This window comes from Pseudonaja textilis, chromosome Z, assembly GCF_049901715.1.
Source record: "Pseudonaja textilis isolate UNSWEBS1 chromosome Z, rPseTex1.2, whole genome shotgun sequence".
Lineage (NCBI taxonomy): Eukaryota > Metazoa > Chordata > Lepidosauria > Squamata > Elapidae > Pseudonaja > Pseudonaja textilis.
In genome coordinates, this window is record NC_142008.1 from 41536498 (window position 1) to 41560771 (window position 24274).

The window sequence follows — 24274 nt, forward strand, 5'->3', positions numbered from 1 at the left end:
CAAGCCAGGTTGAATCCTGCTTCTCTCTGCTTGCCTAGGAGCCGTTTTTGATGGAGAGGGATTTGGAAGCTTTCCGCTGTGCTGGGAAACTCTTGCTCTCCCCAAAACAGCAGCAGGAAAGAACACGTGGAGAGGCTCGTGTCAGCAAGGTGCCCTTGATTGAGTCCGGGACAGCTGACAGCAGCTGCAGGGAGCAGAGTCTGGAAACCCCGATGCACCACTTGTGTCGCCGCATGGATGGTGGCAGGAGGGGGACAGACTGGGTCCCGGAAGCCACGATGCCGCTGGAATCACCATTGCCGCCTCGCTGCTGCTGTATCCCCCACCCCCTGCAGTTATGATGAGCATAAACCTCGGTACAGGTGACTGACTGCCTCAACTGCTGCTCCCATTGACTGTTTTCTGCGCCAAGAGTGGAGGTGAGAGAGAGAGAGCAGCCCGCTTGGTACGGAGAAAAGTTGCATGTCTCTCACCACGAGCAGTACCTTTAAACTTAGCGTGCTTTATAAATGAGGAGGGGGAGACAAGGCTGCTTGCGGAAAAAGCAATATGGGGAGACGCACAACTTTTCTCCCCACTGAACTGCTCTTGCCAGTGACTCCAGACTGTTTTGCCCAACTAAAACTAGATCAGGGGTCTCCAAACTTGCTGGCTGGAGAATTCTGGAAGTCCACAAGTCTTAAAGTTGCCAAGTTTGGGGACCTCTGGACTAGATTATCAAGGAAGAGAGTAACATGCAGCAGATGCCTAGCAAAATTTAGTAATACTGCAGATTGGCTGTTTACATTGAAATCAGGTGCAAAATAGTGATGGTAGAAAAATTATTGGGCAGTTTAGTTTGGTATTTATTTCAGTAGGCTGATTTTAGAAAGCTAAACAGGATCAGACCTGGTAAGTACTTGGCTGGGAAGCCAACACAAAATAGGGTGTGGGGAGAAATGGGGTTGGGAAGAAAAGAAGGAAGATAGGATAAGATAACTTTTATTGTCATTTTTTTACTGTAAGTACACTGGCACACATTAAAAGTGAAACATATATGCATATCCATATACATACATAACACACATATACACATGCTACACACACACACAATCATTGCCCATTTTGAATACATACCAGAAAGGAAGAAAGAATATTGGATACATATACACAGATGTGTGTGAAAAAAGGGCAAAGAAACAGCTTCCAATCTTAGCAGTTTTAGATGAGAGAAAGAGAAATGAGAAATAGAAAGAGGGAGAAAGAGAAAGATGAGGAAGAAAGAGAAAGAGATAAGAGAGAGAGAGAGATGAGAAAGAAAGAAAGACAGAGACAGAGATACCTGTTTAGAAGAAAATAGAAAAATGGCTCTTTGAGTGTTTAAGGTTGCAGACCCCTGGGTTAGGCAAACACCATGGTCATTAAGTGAACCTTGTGGTCATTAAGCAAACCCTGGTTGTTAAACAAGTCCATTTTCCCCAATGGGCATTTTTAACTGGAAACCAGAAGGAATTGTTGGAAACTGGCAAAAACCATAGACAACCTCAGTCACAAGACTGTATGGGATGTTGTAACTGGTCATAAGTGTGTGTGTGTGTGTGTGTGTGTGTGTGTGTGTGTGTGTATTGCTATCAAAATACCAAAAACAGGTCAAGTAGCTCTGGGCAGGTTAGTCATAAATTAGAACACTTGCTAAGCAACTGGTCATTAAGCAAGGACTACTTATATTTGGTTTGCCAGTCACATGACCACCTAGCCACGCCCAGTCAGTAAGCCATGCCCCCAGTCATATGACCACTAAGCCACACTCACAAATTAGGCCATGCTTACAGAACTGGTTATTAAGAAATTTGAATCTCACCTCTGCTCTATAGAGATTAAATCATTGGCAATGGAGCTAGGCTTATTTGAAGAGCGAGAAATAGGATGCTGGAACAGTCAATCATTTTTATTTATTATTGCTTGATGAAGCCTTCCCTTTCCACTAATTTCACCACAATAAAATGGAAATGAGTACTGTACCCTAGAATCAGACATGACTGGACAGGGAAACTTTTATCCTTTTATTATCTTCTTTGACAATCCCTATTATACCCGTATATATCTTTAACAGAATGCAATGGAAAGATTTGATATCCTACCTTTGAACATGATGGAGATTTAGTAACATTCCTTTTTAAGAAGAACTCTGCAGATCATCAGATGCAGAGATTGACATAAATGCGCAAGTCTTCCTGAGCTGCACTCTATATTTTACCTACTCTGTATTTTATCTCATTCCTCCACCCCCACTATCAGCAGATATTTTAAATGGTCCTAACAAGAAATAATGTTTTTTCTATTGAGAGAGTGATCCAATGTAATCATGTGAAAGTGAGTAAATTTTGTGCTGTTACATTAGAAGAAATGAAGACAAAAACAGTTTCTGATATCTTCATTGGCCAACTTAGCTTGCTTAAATATATAAATGTATTTAAATAAGTGGTGATTATTTAAATAAAATATATAATTTATTATATTCATATAAATTAAAAATATAAAATATTCCATGTTAAAAATATAAAGAAAAACATAAAAATACCTTAACTTTTTCATTATTTGTTTAATTCACTATAAATTATTTTATGTGATTTTTACTGAGAATTTTTTTTGTTATTTGTTGTTTTTTCCTAAAGCCATATTACAAACAAACTAATATATTCTGGAGTAGTATAAGGCTTTTATGTTTATTGAATTGCAATCTAATTTCCTCTAGGCAACTGACACAAAGTTGAAGACTATTTCTAGTAGCAATTTATAAATAGTTGTGAGACTATATTAAATTTGTCATTAAAAATGATGGGGAGCCATAGCATTAGGAACAGGAGTACCCAATATGTGAACGAACAGGGAACTAATTTGGTGTCTAATTCATCTTTGTAGTTTTAAATGTAAAAGTATCTTTTTCCATGGACTCCTGTGAAATTCTTTTAAAATAAATAAGTCAATACATTCTTATGTGTTACTTTTAATTTATAGTTGCTACTATTATTAAATGTCACAGATCTTTTAGCTTAGAGGTTACTGATTTTACATTAAAATATTGTAATGATTGATTTCCTATAAAAATTTAGCAATTTTATATGCTAAAGGTGGCTCTATATAACCCGAAGTTTTGCCATATTCTCCTCACTGATGATAAAATTTACCAGCAAAGCAGAAGGGTTAGTATTAGTAGTAGGTGGTGTCTGCAGAATGCAGAGCTGCCAAAAGAGGAGAGATGGGAAATAACTCAGGGTGGGTTATGGGAGTTGAAATATATGTTGTAGTTCTAAGTGTGAGCATGCTGCGAAACATCCAAATTTTGATCACATGACCACAGGGTGCTGCAACAACTATTAATTTCAAGGACTGCCCATAACTATTAATTCTTTTCAGCACTATTGTCATTTAGACCAGTTGTTGAATGAATGGTAGTTAAACAAGAACTACTTGCATTGGAACAAATGCTAAGGCTTAATGTTAGCCTAGAACAGGGGTGTCAAACTCGCAGCCCGCAGGCCAGTTATGTCACGTGCTGGCCATACCCACCGCCGGTTTAGCAAAGGGGAAAAAGATCACAATACGTCAAGTGACAACAATGTGACGGCACGATTTTGACACCACAGGCCTAGAAGATAGATTTGTTAAAATTAAAATGAAAAGATAATACTAAATATTAAACTACAAAACACACAAATTCAGTGAGCTGCATAAGATTGGGTCTTTATAAGTTTTTAAATTATTTTTGAACTATAGCAATACACTTTTTGATGGATACATTCTCTTCAAGGATTTCACTGAAAAGCATGCATTTTACCTCCTTCAGTAGAGGGACAGACTGCTTTGGATCTGAGGGGTTTTCTATATTTTCCACTGCCCTCTTGCTCTGATTGCTGGAACAATAATGATCATCTTCTATTGTAATCTGTTCATTCTCTTCTGCTTCCAGTTGACTCTGATTGAAACGGAGGGAGCCTTTCAGAATATCCTTAATCTATTGAAGATAAGGGAAAAAAATGCACGCTTTGGATGAATTCTAAAAAAGTCTACCTAGATTCTCTTGAGAGAACTATCCTATCATCAACTATCAACCATCCTATCCTATCATCCTATCTTAAGTGATCAAAACATGTACAAAATAACTAACAGTGTTTCTCAGTAAAAGCTGTAGGGAACTCATGAATCTTTTAGTTAAAATGATGAGGCAAGGCAAATACATTTAAAATAATAAAATATCACAACTGGTTCTGATGTCATTAAAATGCTGATATATACCATGTAAGGTTACAGTAAATAATATAATAATAAAACAGTTTAATTGGAATTTCACATGTTTTGCAACTAGCATTTCAGCTTTGAACAGCACCTGGGGAAAACTTGGGATCACTGGGATGAAAGTAAAGTGCCCTACTATGATTCAATCCCCCTGGCAGTACACATTAGAAGCTACACTATTGCATAGTATTAGGAGAGGGTGGGATGGGGACAGATGGGCAGAATTTGGATAGCCATATTCTCTCTGGGAATAGTGGCAGGACTTTTAGGTAATTCCTGGAAGAATGCTCTTATCACAGAGCAAGAAAATACAAAGCTCTGGCTGCTAACGAACATGAGGAAAGTAACAATTAAAATGGAAGGAAATTTCAATCAATCAAGGTATGTTCTCAGAGAAAATTTATCTGGTATTCTAAGACAGATCCATTATGAATAGTCTAGGAAAATTTAGTTTTCCTCTTCACTGAAGAGGAAAATATTAACATATTTTTAAAAATGTTAAGATTTATATAAGAATAAAATATTAAAATTACTTTACTTTTCTTCCATACCTGCTTCAGCCCAGCCAAAGAAACTAGAATTTCATCTTCTTTTTCCAAGTGTTCTTGCAGGATGACTTCTTGAATATTTCCTATAATGTCAGTATCAATGAATCAGTCTTCTGTTTATTTCTATCAAACAGATATGCTTTTCTTTTTTAAAAAAAGATGTTATTAAAAATCACAAGTAGCTAAACATTTTAAAAAAATGTTCAGGATTTTCATAAACCTGAGGCTATACAATATAAGGGAAAAAGATAAGCATGACCATTACTGAGCACAATTACTCTTCAACAGTTGCAGCAATAAGACAGAATGTAAATAGTGTATGTCTCTGACATGGATTTCTGGTATTTCTGGTTGAGGCACATATATCTCATATGGTATTTGTTCAGTTATTTTTTTCACCGGACTTCTGTTTCTTTATGTTTAATATATAATTTTATACTGTTTTCTCATTTTAAAGATTATATTTTTAGATCTCTGAATATGACAGAGATGCTAGAATGATGTGACATAAATTATTACATAAATAAATAATTCTAATATTATCAATGATATGGTACATATATGCAATATATTCTCTTAAATCCTGGAGAGAATTTCTGTTCAAAATTTATGTCTAGAAAACATCACAGGCCCCTTTTTATGGAGTTTTGTCTAGTGGCAATAGTTGAAATTAGATGGAACATTTACTTGCTACTGATATGAGAAATAGAACTTCTAGAATACGGTCCATTTGTTATTCTTCCACTGACAGATCTAAGGATAATAATCCACCCTCATAAACATGGAATATGAAGAATTCTTGAAAGCCCTGAGATATTTTCCAGATAACAGGAATAATGCTGAAGGATTTCTCTTTGGGATATCACAGACCATAGATTCCTATTAATATCTTTATTATCCATAGTCTTAATTTTTTGCTCCATACTCTGGAAATAGTGGCAGAGTTTTTAGGTAATTCCTGGAAGAATGCCATTTTCCCAGAACAAGAAAAGAAGGATCTATAGGCAAGAAGGTCTGGAGATGGCTAATATACAGCTAGCAGAATTGTTGTTGAAAGATGACCAAAAGTCATTTTGAACAAGTTCTTTTTGTACTATGGTGCAATAAAGGCAACAAAGAAGGCTTAGTGTAGTTCAGCAGGGTTTGCACAGTTTTGAGACTTTAAACACGATGCCTTCATTGTTATGAATTTGAATTAGGTATTCTGTGACCAATTTAATCCAATTTTGAGATAAATTGAACATAACGGAGATGTGCTTGAAGCTGTGTGCAACATCATATCTTTTTAAACCCTCTTTCTTAGCTGCCTGGATCTAACTGAATGAGAGAGGGGCAGGCTGTCTGAGAACAGTGAGAGATAAAGATACCCATAAAAAAGGGACAGGTATGAAATGCTTTAAAGAAAGCAATAGCAAGTCCACTTCTAAAAGAAAGCTCTGGATCCAATTGATTTTAATAAATACTGGCTAAGCACTAATACTCAGAAAAGGAATTTAGAGGCTACTTACCGTGCAGTTTCAATAATTATTAGGACTATTCCTGTTATAGGTTCAGTTCTGATTTTGAGAGATTGGGAATCTGTGACTGGAGCATCTGGAGCACAGTACTGTCATTCTTCCACTCACATATATGCCTTAATCTCATAGTACCTGAACTGTGGGTTCTACAGGTTCCTTTCAGTCACTGTTATGCTTACTTAACACCTACTATGAAGTCATTGAAAATGATCATCTGAATTAAAATATATCATGTAATTGTTTACAGTGTCTGGAATTAATCATGACAGAACAAGAACCCTAAGCCATATTATCATAAATTTCTCTGCACCTCCAAAACCCCGTTTTGTCAGTCCCACATCTAGGAATAACAGCTCTAACCCCTTTTTCAATTGTAATCTTTGCAATTGTGTATTGATTTATTGACTTCTTTTACTGTATTATCAATAAGGAGCCTCTGTGGCACAGTGATTAGAGTGCAGTACTGGAAGCTACTTCTGTTGCAGCTAGCTGCCTACAATTTGGCAGTTCAAATCCCACAAGGCTCAAGGTTGACTCATCCTTCCATCCTTCCGAGGTGGGTAAAATGAGGTCCCAAATTGTTGGTGGCAATAGGCTGACTCTGTAAACCACTTAGAGAGGGCTGTAAAGCACTATAAAGCGGTATATAAGTCTAAGTGCTATTGCTATTAGTATTATTTTAATGAAGGAAAATATCTGTCTAAATAAAATAAAAAGACAGACCTAAATCTTTTCCATCCTTTTTTTTTTAAATTAAGCCTCAAACTTAAAATATATATTAAAATATTAGCTGTGCTTATTGGAGCAAATAACTTCAAACTGTGGTTATCAGACTGATTAGTTTTACTATCAATAATTATGAGTAACTACAGTTTAGAATTTGTACTTAATGCTAATCTCAAATTAATTAAAGTATGTTCTCCTGGACATGCAAGAAAGAGACAAAGTGTTAGTCTGTGGTTGGCCTAATCCTGATCTCTTACGGAAAGTACTTCATTTAAGATATCCAGTCATAGTTTGGGATATAATTTATAGCGTTGATTCTTTTCCTTTTGAACCCTTATTACAGCTTTGGTCTAAATTACTGCATTTTCCCAGTTACTCCCTAATGGAAAGATCTGATACATTACTTACAAAGGATGTAGCAATATTATAACATTATAGTTTAATATGTGGATATTACTACATTTTCAGTCAACTTACCTAACCATATGAATTAACACAGTAAATTAAATTAATAGGAGTGAATGGCACAATGCACATAAGCAAATAGTCCTGAACACCTGGTATTTTGTAAAATATCATTTAAATATTAATGCGATATTTAAATGTAACTATACATTATATATAATATATAAAAGGGTATTATTATTTTGTCCAAGTTTGTGGTTGCATTTGTATTGATAACTTTGTATTGCACATATGAAAAAAATGTCTATATAGTAACATTTTAGGTTTGAAGCATGCTTCTGATGTTGTTGTTTTCTGATTTAAAGAAGTAATAAAACTTTCATGAGCTGCATTAAAACAGAGAAAAGCCTGGGAACATCTTTTCTGGAACAGTGAACATTTATATTCCACAAATGAATTATGAGACATATAAATTATTTTGCAAAGCAAAGAAAATCTGTTACTATGTCATAAATGACTTTTTTGAGTTAGGACTCATATTGTTCAAAAGCATATAAAAACCATGATTCCTGTTCAGGATCTCTGCATTTAATATACATTCTTCAGAATACGTCTATTCTGTCAAAAGATTGTTTTGTAACCAAATAGATAGACAACGAATGACAACAATAATTCAAAAACTAATTTGTGGTACACATCAGAATATATGCATTGTTTAAAGGTAAAGGTTAAATTCTAGATGGCTCAGAACAGTATCAGTGCAATATTTTATTGATATTTAAGTATAGTTATTATTAAACTATAATATTATGTTTAACAATACTACAGTGGATCAATGTGGAAGCTACGATATTAAGATAGCCCTTGCATGTACATCTATTCTCCTCACTTTTAATATCTTTTAATATCAAAATGCCTGCATAAGGATGGTATATATCAGTGGTTCCCAAAGTGGGCCCCAGGGGGCGGTGGGATATCTTAGAGGGGGCAATAAGAGGTAAGGGGGTGGTGGGGGGCACTAAGAGGCAGGGGAGGTGGTAGTAGAGTGCTGGAGGTGGGCCCCTCACAGGCCACAATTCAGTTTCCCCCCACCCAACTTGCATGGCTTGCTGGTGGCCGGGAGGAAGGCAAGAAGGCAGGGCTGACCCATTGCCTCTTGGATCCCGCCTGGATTATCTGCAGCTGCTGGGCCTTGCCTGCTAGGGGCAGGGGTGGGGTGACCAGGAAGCATGATGTTATGCCTCCCACATCCCCCCTTGCCTGCCGCCCCTTCCCTCTGCCACCTGCCAGCCTGCGAGGTTTGGCTGAATGCGGGCCAATGCTGTGAAAATGATGCGAGTCAAGCCTCATGAGAGCGGATCTTCCACCCATGGAGCTTGCATAGTGGCAGCCCAAACTTGGCTAAAATGCTTGGAGGGGTGCCTGGTAGAGGGGAGATGCAGGCGGCATAAGCCTCATGCTTCATGGTTGCTTCCTGCACTCCCCCTCAGCAGCCAGACCTGAGCCGCAGCAGCTGACAAGATACAGGCTGGCGGGGTGCCAAGTAGTGACAGGTCTGCCCTGGCGGGCTCACCTTTCCTGCAGGTCACTTCTCCCATACCTCCTGTGGTGGGTGAGTCTGCAGCCTCACTTGAAGTTCCCAGCCCTTTCTCCAAAAGAGGAAGGGGTGGAAGTCCCACCCATGGTCCCTTTGTTGGACCTGGAAGTCTTGCCTGCTGGCTTTCCTGGGCAACATGGGACTGGGCATAAACGGACAATTGCGCCTGACCCCGGGGACTCTGGAAGTCTCATCACAAGTGACACTGCCAGGTAACTACCTTGTTGGAAGAGTGTGTGTGTGTGTGTGTGTGTGTGTGTTTCAGGTGGGTCTCCTAGTTTAGAAGGAGAGAAGGAGGAAGCGAAGGGATAGAGAGAGAGAAAGAGAGAGGGAAAGAGAGAGAGGAAGAGACAAGAAAGTAAAGAAAGAAAAGGGAAAGAAAGAAGAAGAGAGAAAGGAAGAGAAGGGATAGACAAGAGGGGGATGGAAAGAAGGAACAGAAAGAAAGAGAAATAAAGAAAGAGAGAGGGAGGGAGGAGAAAGTGAATGGGATATATGTAGGGAGGGAGGGAGAGAAAGAGAGAGAGAAGGAAGAGACAAGAAAGGAAAGAAAGAGAAAAGGGAAAGAAAGAAAAAGGGAGAGAGAAAGGAAGAGAAAGGAAGAGAAAGGAAGAAAAGAGATAGACATAGAAAAAGGGTGGGATGAAAGGAAGGGACAGAAAGAAAGAGAAAGAAAGAAAGAAAAAAGAAAGAAAAAAAGAAAAAAGAAAGAAAGAAAGGGAGGGAGGAGAAAGTGAATGAGATATCTAATCCAACCACCTGCTCCAGCAGGGTTAGAAGTGTGTGTGTGTGTGTGTGTGTGTGTGTGTGTGTGTGTGTGTGTGTGCATGGCTGTCAAAACTCCCAAAACAGGTCAAGTAGCTCTGGGGAGGTCAGTCATAAATTAGAACACTTGGTAAGCAAAGGCCATTAAATGAGGATCACTTGTATTTGATTTGCCCAGTCACATGGCCACCTGGCCACGCTTACCCAGTCACATGACCAGCAAAGCATGCATGCCCGGTCACGTGACCACCAAGCCATACCCATCCAGCAAGCCATGTCCCCAATCACATGACCACCAAGCCACACTCACAAATTAGGCCATGCTCACAGAACCGGTTATTAAGAAATTTGAATCCCACCCCTGGGTGGGGGGCCCTGAGGATGAGTTTGTAGCACCAAGGGGGCGGTGGACTGCAAAAATTTGGGAACCACTGGTATATATTAATATTTCTAGGATAACTCCTAACATTAATAATGCAACAAAGCTAATATTAGGGAATACTAAACAAAGACTACATTGGGTTTTTATAGCAAAATTCAGCAGGTTAACAGTCTACTCTCTCACATTATTAAAACTTATGCAGAACCAAACAGTTATTAATGCCCTGGAATAAGGACCCCCTAAAATTAATACAATGTTGCTAAATATTTCAAATGTCTTTATGTATATCACAATGGATAGCTACAAAATGTGAAGGCTCTTTTCCACATGTATTAAGCTTGCCATAAAAATCAATATATCATTGTTTCACATGCTGTATTTATATTATGCAAGGCTCTACATTCATTTCTATAATAACACATAGATAGGGTCCCAAATCTACAATTATATTGTCATTGTGTGGTGCCGCAAAACAAGTAGAAGAACACTTAATGAGGAAGCTTTTATATAAAAACACAAATAAAAATTACTAGTCTAACATCATTTCTTCCTTTACGTTTTAGGGAATACAATTATAAATTTGGAAGTTTGTGGATACCATAAAATCTATGATAAATACTAGTATCATGGTTACAAAATAGTTACAAAAGTTGCTTGGAATTCTAACAACATCCAATTTGTGGACAAATTATAGATAAAGTAGGAAAAATCCATCCAAATCCAGTTTCTGATAAGGCTTACTATTGTAGAAAAAAGTTATGTAAATAAAATGAAAAATGTTGCAATATAAATTAAATGAGAATCCTAGCAAAGGTTTGACAACGATCAATCCCAAAGCAACTGCAGCAAATAAATTTAGTAAGAATAACACCTAGGCTTAATAATTGTCAATACGAAAGAAAAATGGTACGTGGCAGTACTGGAGACAGCAGAAGAGAAAAGAAGTAACTCTAGAGGATTGCAATATACAAAGTCCTGCAAATAGAAACAGAATAACTATAACAAAAAGAAAAAGGGTGTCAATGATAATAGGCATGTTGGGTGCAATCTAGAGATGGGATTCTACTGGTTCTCACCTATTCACTAGACCCAGTTGTTAACTTTCTAAGCAGTTTGGAAAACCGGTTATTGGAAGAAATCTCCTTTTGTTTTTTTCCACTTTACAGGGCTAATCTTGTAAGGAAGGCAGGAAACATTCTGGTGTTGTTTCTAGCTTAATCTTTATTGCCCTGCTTACAGAAACTGCCTCTCCATTAACCCTTTTACATTCTTGTCAGTATGCCCAGACTTCCTGTCGCCAGAGCTTCTCCTGAGTTTTTTCTTTTGTTTGGTGTGCTGGGGCTTGACTTTCTTAAAGAGGAAGGGTTGTTTTAAGATTTTTACACTGCTGTTGGGAGGAAATATTCCCAACCAATCAGCACTTTGAACAAATAATTGAATAATGAAGCAGAGTTGCTGGAAACAAGCTTTTAATGACAAAGAAACAAGATGAGTGACATTCAGCAAGGCTTCTTGGTTAGCCACAAAGATTGACATTCAAATGTGAGTTTACATACCCTTTCTGAGTTTTGGTCTAAAACTGGCTTTTGGTGAAGTTTAATTCTGTGCTTGGTGGCGTTTAATCCTGTTTATTGATGGATTAATTTTCCCTATTCAGCTTTGTGGAAGGAAAAAGATTAATCTCTGTTCCTGAAAAGAAACTGGTTTGAGAAATCTGGCTGGTTCCTGTGCCTATTTGGTCTGGTAATTGGTTTAACAAGCAACAGCTACTGTTGTGATTTAATTGTTTGTATTGTGTTTGGATTTTTTCTTGCCTCATGGTTTCTTTTTCTATCAGGGGAGGGGGTCTTCCTTCACTGCTCTAGTGGTATCTGGCACTGTCTATTAGGGGTGTACTTCCAAGAGACAGGACGTGAGCTTGGCACTGATTTTTTTTCTGCCTTTCTGTGGGGCATATGATCTTTCCTTAAATTTGGATGATTTCTTAGGATATCTTGTGAGGTGAGTGAGACCAGCTGATGTCTTTAAGTGGTGCAAATGGATCTAAGGATTGCTTTTCCTAGGTGTGCTCTTTCTGGAAAGCTTAAATGACCTCTCTGCTAAAGGGTTTCACTTTATGAGCAAGAGTTGGCTACTGATAGTTATCATTGCATTTTAATTATTTTAATTCCTCAAAGTGCTCTGGCACCTTGCCTCATTTGGAACTCCCCCTTGCAGGTATTTTTAATCTAATGATTGATATTTAGGGCAACTTTTTGCAAGCAAAGAAGCTTTTCGTATTTTTGTACAAGTAATCCTTGACTTACAAAAGTTCATTTAGCGGGCTTCCTTTTTTGCAAGGCTTTGGTGGTGGCAAGAATTCACGACTCTCCGTGATTCCTGCAGCGCTTGCTGCCAAGTAGGAGAAAGCGAAAGTGTTGGTTGAACCGGGATAGCAAGAAACTTTTAAACACCCTGGAAACTAAATCGTTTGAAGGATACATTGTCTCCCAAAGATCGTAAAAGTGGCAGAAGAAAGCTGTAAAGGGAAAGTTATTTTCTTTCACTCTCCCTTCCCACAGAAACAGCAGACAGAAATCTGAAAAATCTACTTGGGCATAGAAGGTAATCTAACTTGAAATTTAAAGCCAAGGGGATAAAGGATTTCTGGACATTGGAATTAAAAACCTAAAATTCTTTTTATTTGCTATAAGTGGAAGGAAAGAGATAAAGACTTATTTTAAGATTGTACCGAAGGAGACTGATTTGAGTTTATAAGATCAGAAATAAAAGATATTACGACTTCTAGAAGACTACTTTGGAACTGTGTATTTGAAGTGAAAATATAGAAAGAAGAACGTGCTAAATGAAACTGTTTGCTTTGATTTGGATTGTTTCGTGACTTTGGGATTTTTGTGAACTATTTCTTAAAAGATTAAAGATATTTGGGTTGTTTAAAAAAAGAAAAAAGAAAAAATGGCATTATCTTTTGAAGAATTACAAATGGAATTTCAAAAACTGAAAGAAGAGGAACAAGATGACAAGGGCTCTTCTGGATCTATTTTCCACTTTTTAGAAATGGCGATTTCTACCTATCAAGAAATACAATAATGACAGGAAGGCTGGGATGAAGAAGGAAAAGCCATCTTTAATGGACAAATACTCTTAGTGGAGGAAGAAAAGCGAAAGGGGGGCAAGGAAAAGGTGAACTCAGGACTTAAAAAAGCAACCAAGAAAAAGAAAAATAAGATGAAAAATCGATTTGAGATCAGAAAGCAACAGAAAAGAGAAATACAACAGAGAGGGAAGACTAAGAGCGTGAAATTTGAGAGATGGGGGGCCAAAAAGCTAGAATTGACAAGAAAGGAAGGGAAAAAGGAAAGAGAAGTCATAAAGGTTTTAAACAAGATGTTAAAAACCAGGTATTTTTCAGAGATAAGGGGTAAGATATAATTTTAGAAAAATTATTCTGCAAAAGTACATAAGATTGTATTGTAGATATTAGTATTTGAAACTGTTAGAAAATTAAAATATATGAGTTAATAATGCATTAAAGGGAAGCTATGAAAATGCTTAAGATTTAATAATAGAGTTTAATTTCCTATGAAACATTGTTCTTATTATATTATAAACTCAATACTCCTTTTTTGGTTTTATTATTACTTATTAAATTTAATATTATTTGCTTGTTTTATTATTTTGAAAGATAGTACTTAGAATGTACGAAGCAGAATCAGTACAGAAAATATGTATTATTTTAAGTGTTAAATTTAGGGGAAAGATAAAAAGCTGTCATACTTCAACCAGTGTTTACAGGAGATATGTTGTATTAGAAAGAAAGGATAAATAGATGATTGAAAGAGAACGGACAAAAGATGCAAGTGTAATTATTTAAATTGAGATGAAATAAAATAAAATAGAATTAAAAGAGTGAAGAGGAGAGAAAATATATAGAAAATATAGAATGTTATATTAATGTTAAATATAGAATAGTATATTAAGTGAGCACGAATTTGATTTATGTCTGTACAAAAAGATTTAACCCGGGGTAAGCCGCTTTCCAAAAAGAAGTTTTATGTATCTATGTTTTGTGTAATGTTTGTCTATGTTTGAAAGGATGCGGAAGAGAACTAATGAAACTATATACAATGAATATATATAATTCAAGGCAAAAGAAATACAATTAAATAGAAGGAAAGGGAGCAATAAAGAGAAGTTGGGAAAAGATATGAAGTTGATCAGATCAGATAAATATAAATATTAAATTGTGTTTGTATAGAAATGTGATAATTTGGAATTATTTTCTTTTTAAATAAGATGTCTTATTTGTTTTTTTTAGAAAAGATATTTTATGTTACTACATCCTATGTTTTGTTTGTTTGTGTATTGTTTTTAAAAAATTAATAAAATTTGTCCCCCCCAAAAAAATTCTTTTAGCGACCATTCAAAATTACAATGGCACTGAAAAAAGTGACATGACTGTTTTTCACACTACCATTGCAACATCTCCATGGTCACAAGAGGCCAGGTGAGTAGAAGCGCCCCTTGACATGAATGACATCGAGTTGGCCACACCCACCCAGTCACATGACCACCCAGCCACACCTACCCAGCTGGTCATTAGGGAGGAGAACTGGTTGTTAAATTATTTGAATCCCACTACTGGTGAAATCCCAAAACAAGCACCACTTGGATGCCATCGGCATTGACAAATTCATTATCAGTCAATTGCAAAAGGCAGCTTTAGTTGGAATAATTTATATTATGTGATGATATTTGTAATACCAGCAAACATCCACATCTATTTATCCTAGATCCATGAGAAGGACCCGATAGTTTAATAAAAATGCCAAATCCAGTTTGACTGTTTTGGCTGACTGTAATGACAATCCATAATAATTTTTCAAATGAGGAGAAAAACATTTCAAGTTATGTGGTAAAGAAGGAAAACCAAAATGTGCTTCAATAGTAACTATACAATCTGGTACTATTTCATGTAATAAAATGTATTTTTTAAAGAATCATTCCACCACATGCTGATCCAGGGCATACTGGTAGATAGATATTTTCAATTTCTTTCTGTAGGGCTGTCAGAGAAACTGGCTTTCTTCACCTCACCTAAGGCACAACATTGCAATTGTTCTCATATATCTGCTTGGTTACACCTGGCTGAGTGATTTTAGAACTTCTCAATATTTATGATGTTTTCAACTTTGTTTAATGTTTCTAGATTTAAACCAGTACTGTGCTATCTATATTCTTTGCTTGTATGAATAAACACCTACATGCAGGGGTGGGATTCTACCAGTTCGCACCTATTCACTAGAACTATTTGTTAACATTCTAAGCAGTTCGGAGAACCGGTTGTTAGAAGAAATTACTGGCCTAATCCTGTAAGGAAGGCAGGTAGGAAATATTCTGGTGCTGTTTACAGAAACTGCCTCTCCATTAACCCTTATTACATTCTTGGCAGGACTAGACTTCCTGACTCAGGAACATCTCTGGAATTTCTTCCCCCTCCTTTGCTGGTACTTTGCTTGTGTGGAGTGACCATTCAAAGTTACAATGGCACTGGAAAAAGTGACTTATGACCATTTTTCACACTTACGACTGTTGCAGCATCCTCACAGTCATCAGAGGCCAGGCGAGGAGATGTGTGCCTCGATGTGAGTGATAATGAGTTGGCTACACCCAGCCAATAACATAACCACCAAGCCATGTCCACCCAGTCTCATGACCACAAAGCCATGCCCACAGAACCAGTTGTTAAAATTTTTGAATTCCACTCCTGCCTACATGCATACTTTCCTAACATACTATTATCAACCTGATAATATAAACATTATCTAGAGAATATACATTATCATTTCATATCTAGAAATATGGACTTCCTTCTTACCTAGATGTACGTTCATCATTTTTGCACAATATTTACACATAGCTTCTAACTCATTCAATTGTCCTTGAAGAAATGAAATCTGAGTCTCTAATTCTTCTTCCTATAAGCAAAAGTAAAATAAAACTTGACTAGGTTAAAACTTTGCCAAAGTTGAGGAAAAATTACACAAAAGTTTGTTTTACATTCCTGCTGCATCCATTTGCAAAGAGCTCCTGTCTCATGTTAACCTTAAAGCTACTATATGCTCATATTCTCAACTTTAAAAAAAAATCTACTAAGATACTGCAAAGACAAACATAAGTTTGAAGACAGGAACATTCTGAGTTCTGCTATTGTCCAGAGATCTGAAGTCTACTATGAGAGGATTGACTGAAAGAACATATAGAACAGAGACCCTCAGCCTGATGCCATCAACCGTATTAATCATGAAAAATAGCCAGACTATTTAATATGTGTTCACACAATAAAATGAAGTCACAGCTGACAGTTCTTTAGCTGGCGTGGCTGATTTTCTTCTTTCTCTTTCTTGTTATTTATCAGCGGCTTTCAGAATCATCTTATTTTAAAAAATTACAATTCTAATTGCTTTAGTTCATGTTACATAGCTAAATTAAGTGCAAGCTATCTAGCTACATTAATTCAGTTTTTCCATTAGCAAAGCCTTATTTGTATGCAATGTACAATTTTTTTCAATTGTGACTTTATCAATAATAGGGTTTCTATATAATGTTACCAAACAACATAAACAGACCCTGTCACTTAAAACATCTTATGTATGCTTCTATACTCAAATCATTTCTGCTTGTGTATGACATCCTTTATAATTTATTTTATTATCCTTAAGATAATTTTCTTATGTTCTGATTATGATACACCTGCAGTTTATTAGTTTGTTTGACAATTGCTCTTTCCTCAAATAGATATAGAAATAAATATAGACTTATATTTAAAAAAATCAGCAGCAGAAATGCAAAGTCAAAATGAATTAAAACAATGTGTTCTTTTTCCTTATGCACTTAAAATACTGATATGTTGCTACATTTTTCCTTTAACAGCAACATAAAGATGTCTTGTAGCTGATAAAAACATGCCATTTTCTCTCACGTAACATGAAGATTTCTGAAATAATTCTTTAGATTTGATAAAGAACAAAGATCAAAATCTTTGGGTTCTCCTGAAATCTGTGTTTCAATCGTAACATATCCTACTGATGAAACTTAAATCCAAGAGGCTTCTGAACAGAAGCTTTTGGTTTTAGTGGAGTTCATTTATCCACCTTGCATACTGTTCTAATTTTTATTAGGATTCCCAGCAGTTAACAATAAAAGGAATAATATCGAACATTGCTGATAAAATAAAAAATGAATTGTTCGTGGTAAGCCAAAGGAAAAAAAAATGAATAGGAAGGAGAATAAATTGTATTATAACACAAAAGTCTAAAAATCCAGCAACGATGTATAATCCTAGATATCATATACTTAAGACTACAAGTATTTTTTACCCAAGTTTTGTTTTTAGCATTTTCTGAAAAGAGACCATTCAGGTGAGCAAGTCCAATTTCAGTTGGAAAGCTGTTCCAAATATAACCATTTGAAAAAGTGTGCCTCCAAATTTCAAAGCTCTTGTCCATCTTTTCACTACTGAGGTACTGTAGTGGGGTACTATCAGTAGTTTTTCCTGGGATAATCAAATTAATAGCATGATTCTGAATGGAAATCTAAGTGTAAGACATTCTGTATAGATCAAAAGTTAGCACTTTGAACTGCATCTAGAAATCTATTGGATGGAAATGTATAGCACAAGTTTAATATTTTTATAGTAATAAATACCAATGGAGCTTCAAAGGCTGTCTCACTTACAGCACATTGCATATGCCAACAGTGATGATAAAACCATGAGTTACTGGGCAAGTTGTTCCTGCTCCAGGAACAATTCATGTGCTAACTGCATTTGGCTAAGGATCCCATGGTCAGTGTTATTCTATTCAATCAGCCAGATGTATTTTCATATCAAGAAACTTTATCAGATACAAAGATTTTCTGGCCCGCAGAAAAATCTTTCTCCAAAGAACCAATACTTGCTGCCAAAAAGGTTGGGGACAACTGATATAGACTATTAGAGTCCCCAGGTTCTGGGACAAGGCATAAAGACCATTTGCACATTGCCATAAAACGTTATTAGGAAATGTAAACCTGTTTTTATTTTGTTTGTTTTAAAATGTATTCTGATGAAGTTTTTATTATTATATGTTGAAGATAGGCTGACCAAGCAAAGAGGAGAAATCAAATGGGGAATTAGGCTGGAATCTCTATGTAGGCACAAGAGGGAAAGATTGGATTCCCCCTTGAATGACACTGAACTTTATCTAGTCTGGCCAGGTGCAAACTGCCAACCTGATAATATTCCTGTACTATAGGTATGAATTACTATAGGCATGAAATAGCTAATTGAACTTTTCATGTGTAGATCTAATTGTTTGCACCTGACATTATACCTTAAAACAATAAAATGAATCCCTGAAATTTTTGCATTCCTGATCTTGGGCTGACAGATTGTAATATAAAATGCAAATTAGATTATTATCAATTATTCCACACCTCACACAATTTCTCCCAACATATAGTACTGTGCAAAAGTATTAGGCAATTGTGAAAAAATGCTGTAAATTAACAATGCTTTCAAAAATAGAAGTGTTAATAGTTTATTTTTTATCAGTTAACAAAATGGAAATTAAATGAACAGAAGATAAATCCAAATCAAATCCACATTTGGTATGACCACTCTTTGCCTTCAAAACAGCATCAATTCTTATACTTGCACACTGTTCCTTGCCTAATTTTAAACCTCCTACACAACTTTTTGTGTTTCAGTTAATGATTGTGTTTCAACCTTGCAATTACTAATGATCATCAATTTCATATGTAGGTTGAAACAGTCATTAACTGAAACAGAAACAGTTGTGTAGGCGACTTAAAAACTAGGTGAAGAAAGCCAAACTTTGCTAATAAAGTGAAGTTGTGGAAGACAGTTTCATGTCACAGGTCATAAACCACGGTAAACCTGAACTTAGGACCAAGACCAAAGGTAGTTATGCTGCATCAGCAAGATCTCTCCCAGGCAAAATTTCAAAGCAGATTGGGGTTTCAAGATGTGCTGTCCAAACTCTTTTGAACAAGCACCAAGAAAAAGGCAACATTGAGGACTTTGGACACAGTGATCTACTAAGGACACTCACTGAGCAGATAAAAGATATATCATGCTTGTATCCTTTTAACAATGGAAGATGCCCAGCAGTGCCATCAGCACAGAACTGGAGGAAACCGCTGGAACCCAGGTACATACTTCTACAGCCCAGAGAAGTCTGACTAGAAGTGATCTTTAAGAAAGAATTGCGGCCAAAAAAAGCCATACCTCTGACATGGAAGCAAGATTACATGACTCAACTATGCATGAAAACTTAGAAACTGGGGTGCGGAAAAATGGCAGCAGGTGCTCTGGACTGATGAGACAAAAATTGAAATATGTGGCTGTAGCAGGAAGCAATTTGTTCGTCGGCGGGCTGGAGAGTGGTACAATATTGAGTGTCTGTAGGCAATAGTGAAGCATGATAGAGATTCTTTGCAAGTTTGGGGCTGCATTTCTGCAAATGGAGTTGGAGATTTGGTCAAGATTAACAGCATCCTCAATACTGAGAAATACAGACAGATATTTATCCATTCATGCCATAGCATCAGGGAGGCATGTGATTGCCCCCAAATTTATTCTGCAGCAGGACAATAGCCCTAAACATACAGCCAATGTCACAAAGGATTATTTTTAGTGTAAAGAAAAACAAGAAGTCTTGAAGTGATGTTTTGGCATCTACAAAGCCTTGATCTCAACTTCATCAAGTCTGTTTGCTGTTTTGAAGGATGGTCACAACAAATATTGATTTGATTTGGATTTCTTTTCTGTTCATTTATTTTCCATTTCATTAATTGATAAAAATCAAATTATTTATACTTCTATTTCTGAAAGCATTTTAATTTATAGCACTAGTTGCACAATTGCTTAACATTTTTGCATGGTACTGAAATCTCTATCTCTTAAAGCAGGGGTGTCACTTGAGGCCCGTGGGCTGGGTCTGGCCCATGAGGTGGTTAGATCTGGCCTGCGGGGCTGCCCTGGAAATAACAAAGGACTGGCCTGCAGCAGCCCAGCCTGGCCCAGGCCAACCAGGCACCAATCTGCAACGTGGTGGTGGCCATCTGGGCTGGTACTCAGGCACCTTTAAATCCATGGAAGGCTGCCCCAGCCCTTCCCTCTTGATGATGCTCATGAGCGCATGTGGGGCCTGGCGTCCCTGGGGACAGTCTTGCCCTACAGGCTAAGTTCTGTGTGCTTCTCTTTCACCCAGGACATCAGCATCATGCAGTCGTTGCCTCCTGGGGGCACCCCTATGTGGCAAGGGTGAGGTGGCAGGGCAGTCTCTCATTGGCTCCAGGGCAGCTGTGCAGGTCAGATCTAAGGCCCCAGCACAGGAATCAATGCTGTCTGTGGCCTAGGTGGGCTGCTTGCTCATGCTTGCTGGCCTTACCATTTGAGGGCAGAAACAAAACCTTCAACTGAGTGAAGCCCTCACACCCACATCCAGCCCACCAGGGCTCGCCAAGCCACACCAGGGGAGGAATGAGATACATTGTCCCGCAGAGCCCACTGTTGCTTGAGTGTGGAGAAGGAGAAGAAGAGCAATGAGGATTTATGCCAGATGGTTAGGTGGGGCTGGCTGGCTGGAGAGGAGGGGATAATGACTGCTCAGATGGCCCTGCCACCACTGCCATCAGCAGCTTGGGTGCCTGGCTCTATCCAAGCTGAAGAAAGCAGAGGTGCAGCAGTGGGATTGCTCCATTTCCAAGTGCCCCATTTTAATGCAAATTCCCCATTTGCATGCATGCATGCAGGCTCCACAGGACAACGGGATCTCATTCCTCTCCTGGTGCAGCAAGCTCTGGTAAGCTGGACATGGGTATGAAGACTTCATTCAGTTGAAGGCTTTGTTCTGGCACATGGGAAACCCTCTCACCCCTTGTTCCGGCACATGGGAAGCCCTCCGGCAGCTGGGCTTGCCATTGGCTTGCAACAGCTGACCTTCCTCCTCTTCCTTTTCCTTCTGCTATGTCTGCTTCTGCCTCCTCCCCGTCTTCCTGGTCCTGTTTCCTCTTCCTCCTGCTACTTCTTCTTCTTCCCCACTTTCCTCCTCTCCCTTTACTGGCTCCCCAATTGGGCTCACGTTCCCTTCATGCACCAAGTTTGCAAGACAAGCATGTAGCAGCCCAACTTGAAATGGGGCTTTCCCAAAGTTTCGTTGGAGGGGGACTCTCCAAAGGTATGTGTGTGTGGAAATGCTTTTTTCTCAGAGTGCAAATAGGGGCAGGGAGAAGCTATTTTTCACCTTAATTTCTGGGTCTCCAAGGGAATCCCTCTCTCGTTTGCACCTTTTCCAAGGCCGCTGGGCTCCGTTGTACTTCAACTGGAATTTTTTCTGTTTGTTTTGATGCTTGAAGATGTCTCATGTGTTTTGGCAACTTCTTTTTTATTGTGGTTTGGTTTGATGTGTGTGTTTGTGAGTATGTGTGTGTGCTTAAAGGGCTTTCAATGCTTGCTCCAAGCCTTTGTAAGCTGAGGCAGCTACATGCTTCAGGTTAGTTTGCAAAGAGCGTTGTGCTATGCCAAGGTGGTTTGGTTTTTCTTGGTTTTTTAAATTGTTTTCTCAGCATTTCCTCCTGCTATCTCTTCTTCCTCCTCCTCTTCTTTTTCCTCACTTTTTTCCTCTCCCCCTCCTGGCACCCCAACAAGGCTCACACTTTGCAAGCTCTCCAAATTTGCAAGTCAAGGCAAGCATTCTCTAACCTGGCTTGGAATGGGGGAGGGGGACAAGCTACCTTTCCTCTCTTAAGTAAGTGCTGTGTCTCCAAGGGAATCCCTCTTCTTTGCACTCTTTCCAAGACTGCTGGGCTTTGATTTGTTTTGCTGGAAGGCTTAGAATTGTCTCTTCTCCCTACCTTCCTTCCTACTTTCTTAGAAGCAGAAAGTCACAGGTGTAATCTGGAAGGGAAACATTGTGCTGAACCATTGAAAAGTGCAGGTGGTGATCATTCACCCTCTTTCTGCTTCCCTGGGTCTTTGATTGGGGGTTTCTTCTGGAGCAAAAGCAGAGAGCTTCTTCCAGTGAAGATTTCTCTGTGTCTTCTAATTTTCTTCCACAGCAGAACAAAAAAGTCTTTTCCTGTGAAGGCTTTTCCAAGTCTTTATTCTGATCTTCCCCTGGAGCAAAAGAAAGCCCTTTCTAGTGAAGTCTTCCCTGTGAGTTTATTCTGATTTTCCTCTGAACTGGAGCAAAATCATCTGATGGCAGGCCTTAAGTAACAATCCCACACTTATTTTACTCTGTGCATGGCCCACCCACTACTTTATTTACCACTTGTATCTGTGCCTCTTTCCCAAACTGTACACTTGTCTCAGTCATAGTCACTCAGTCAGTCAGACAGTCAGTCTCTCTCTCTCTCTCTCTCTCTCTCCCTCTCCTTCCCTCCCTCTCTCTCCCTCCCTCCCTCTCTCTCTCACACACACATGGAAAAATTGTCTTCCATGAAACCAGTCCCTGGTGCCAAAAAGGCTGGGGATCTCTGAATTAGACCATGCAGGGTCCCTACAGGAGAGTCTTTCTAAGTATTATGTATTAATAGAAAAGCAACTAACTTAGCTCTGTTCCTAAACGCTAAAGGTGTTGCACATAAAAAAAGAGGACCTCTGATCAACTATCACAGCCACCATTTTGACAGTTTTGCTGTACTAGAGTCTGTGGACGCCCCCACGAAATGCAAGCATGAAATAAATTGAGCCTGGTTTGTTTTCAGTCTTTTAAGTGGCCATAAACTACTAGCAAAAGTGGCATTTGATCGCAAGGCAAGGAGGCATCAAGAAATGTTTCTCCTTTTGCATTTGAGCATCCAAGAAGGAACAAGAAAGGAGAAAGGGAAAGACAAAGAAACAGAAGGAAAGAGAACAAGGAAAGAAAAAAGGAAAGAGGGAAAGAAGAAGAAAGAAAGGAGAGGGAAGAAGGAAAGAAAAAGAAGAAAAGGGAGAAAGAAGGAAGAGTTCCCCCCAGCCCCGCCCAGGCCACCACAGGCATCCCCCGACATGAATGACGCTGAACTGGCCACTCCCACAATGCTCTCCCTGAGGTCCACCACAACCCTGATGCAGCTCTCAATGAAATTGTGTGACATCCTGTCTTAGAGCATAAGATAATAATCAAATTAAAAAGAATCAGTAGGTTATGACATAGTTGAAATTCTATTAAGATATTAGTTTGATCAAATCTAAAGGATTCTACATAACACAATTATTTTCCAAGATTACTTAAACATAATTAAACAAATTCTAATTATACAACAAGAACAAGAACATGCATAATAGTAATCCACACAACCCAAAAATCTGTAACTGTTAACTCAGATACGCAGTTATAAAATACAAGTTAAAACTGTATCTAATGCTATATAATTGTAAGACATTTCACATTATAGCAATGAGGGTATATCTGCTTAACTATTTTTTTGCTTTCAGATATTGACAGTAGGAAGATGAAGTCTCTCTCTGAAACCTTTGAATCTGTATTAAAAACCATAAAGTCTTCTGCAAGTTAGATTAGTAAGCCTGTAACTGAGCAAAACCCACAAGATATTTGTTCCTTAAATATTAGAATAAGGAGTATTAAATTAAATAGTACTGTAAGTTCTTCTATACTGCTTGACTCATAGTTACATATCTTTACTTACATGGAATTCTGGTCATTTTATTTTCCAAACTGCCATTGCATTACTAAACCTTCCTTATCATATTGCTGTCTGTGTTTTTCAGGTAGGGCTTCTATATTAGTTCTGAGCTTTAGAGATTAAAAAATAGTATGCTCAATTATATATTAATCCTATTATAGGAATCCAAATGGCCAAATCCCAGGAGTCCCTGTTCCAATAATACTCCTGGCTATGGACAAGAACCTCTGCCAATAATCTCATTCAAGGTAGCTTTTCACCACTGAGTCTTAACTAAAGAGGGATATTTCACTCCAGTCCAAATCTTATTCAGACCAAAATAGTTCTAGTTCAGCATACACAAAGTGCAATTTAGAAACTCTTC

The 24274-nt window shown here is 37.9% G+C and overlaps 1 protein-coding gene across 6 annotated transcripts in view; it reads right to left on the minus strand.

Annotated features, from left to right (window-relative positions):
- TBC1D5 (TBC1 domain family member 5) overlaps positions 1–24274 on the minus strand; it is a 438974-nt gene that overhangs the window by 16387 nt on the left and 398313 nt on the right. For all 6 annotated transcript variants that reach the window (XM_087917673.1, XM_026708141.2, XM_087917675.1 and 3 more), the window contains 3 exons: positions 16094–16193; positions 4827–4906; positions 3818–3994 (listed from right to left, as the gene is read on the minus strand). In XM_087917673.1, the coding sequence (XP_087773799.1) occupies positions 3818–3994; positions 4827–4906; positions 16094–16193 (357 nt within the window). The remainder of the gene's footprint in view (positions 1–3817; positions 3995–4826; positions 4907–16093; positions 16194–24274) is intronic.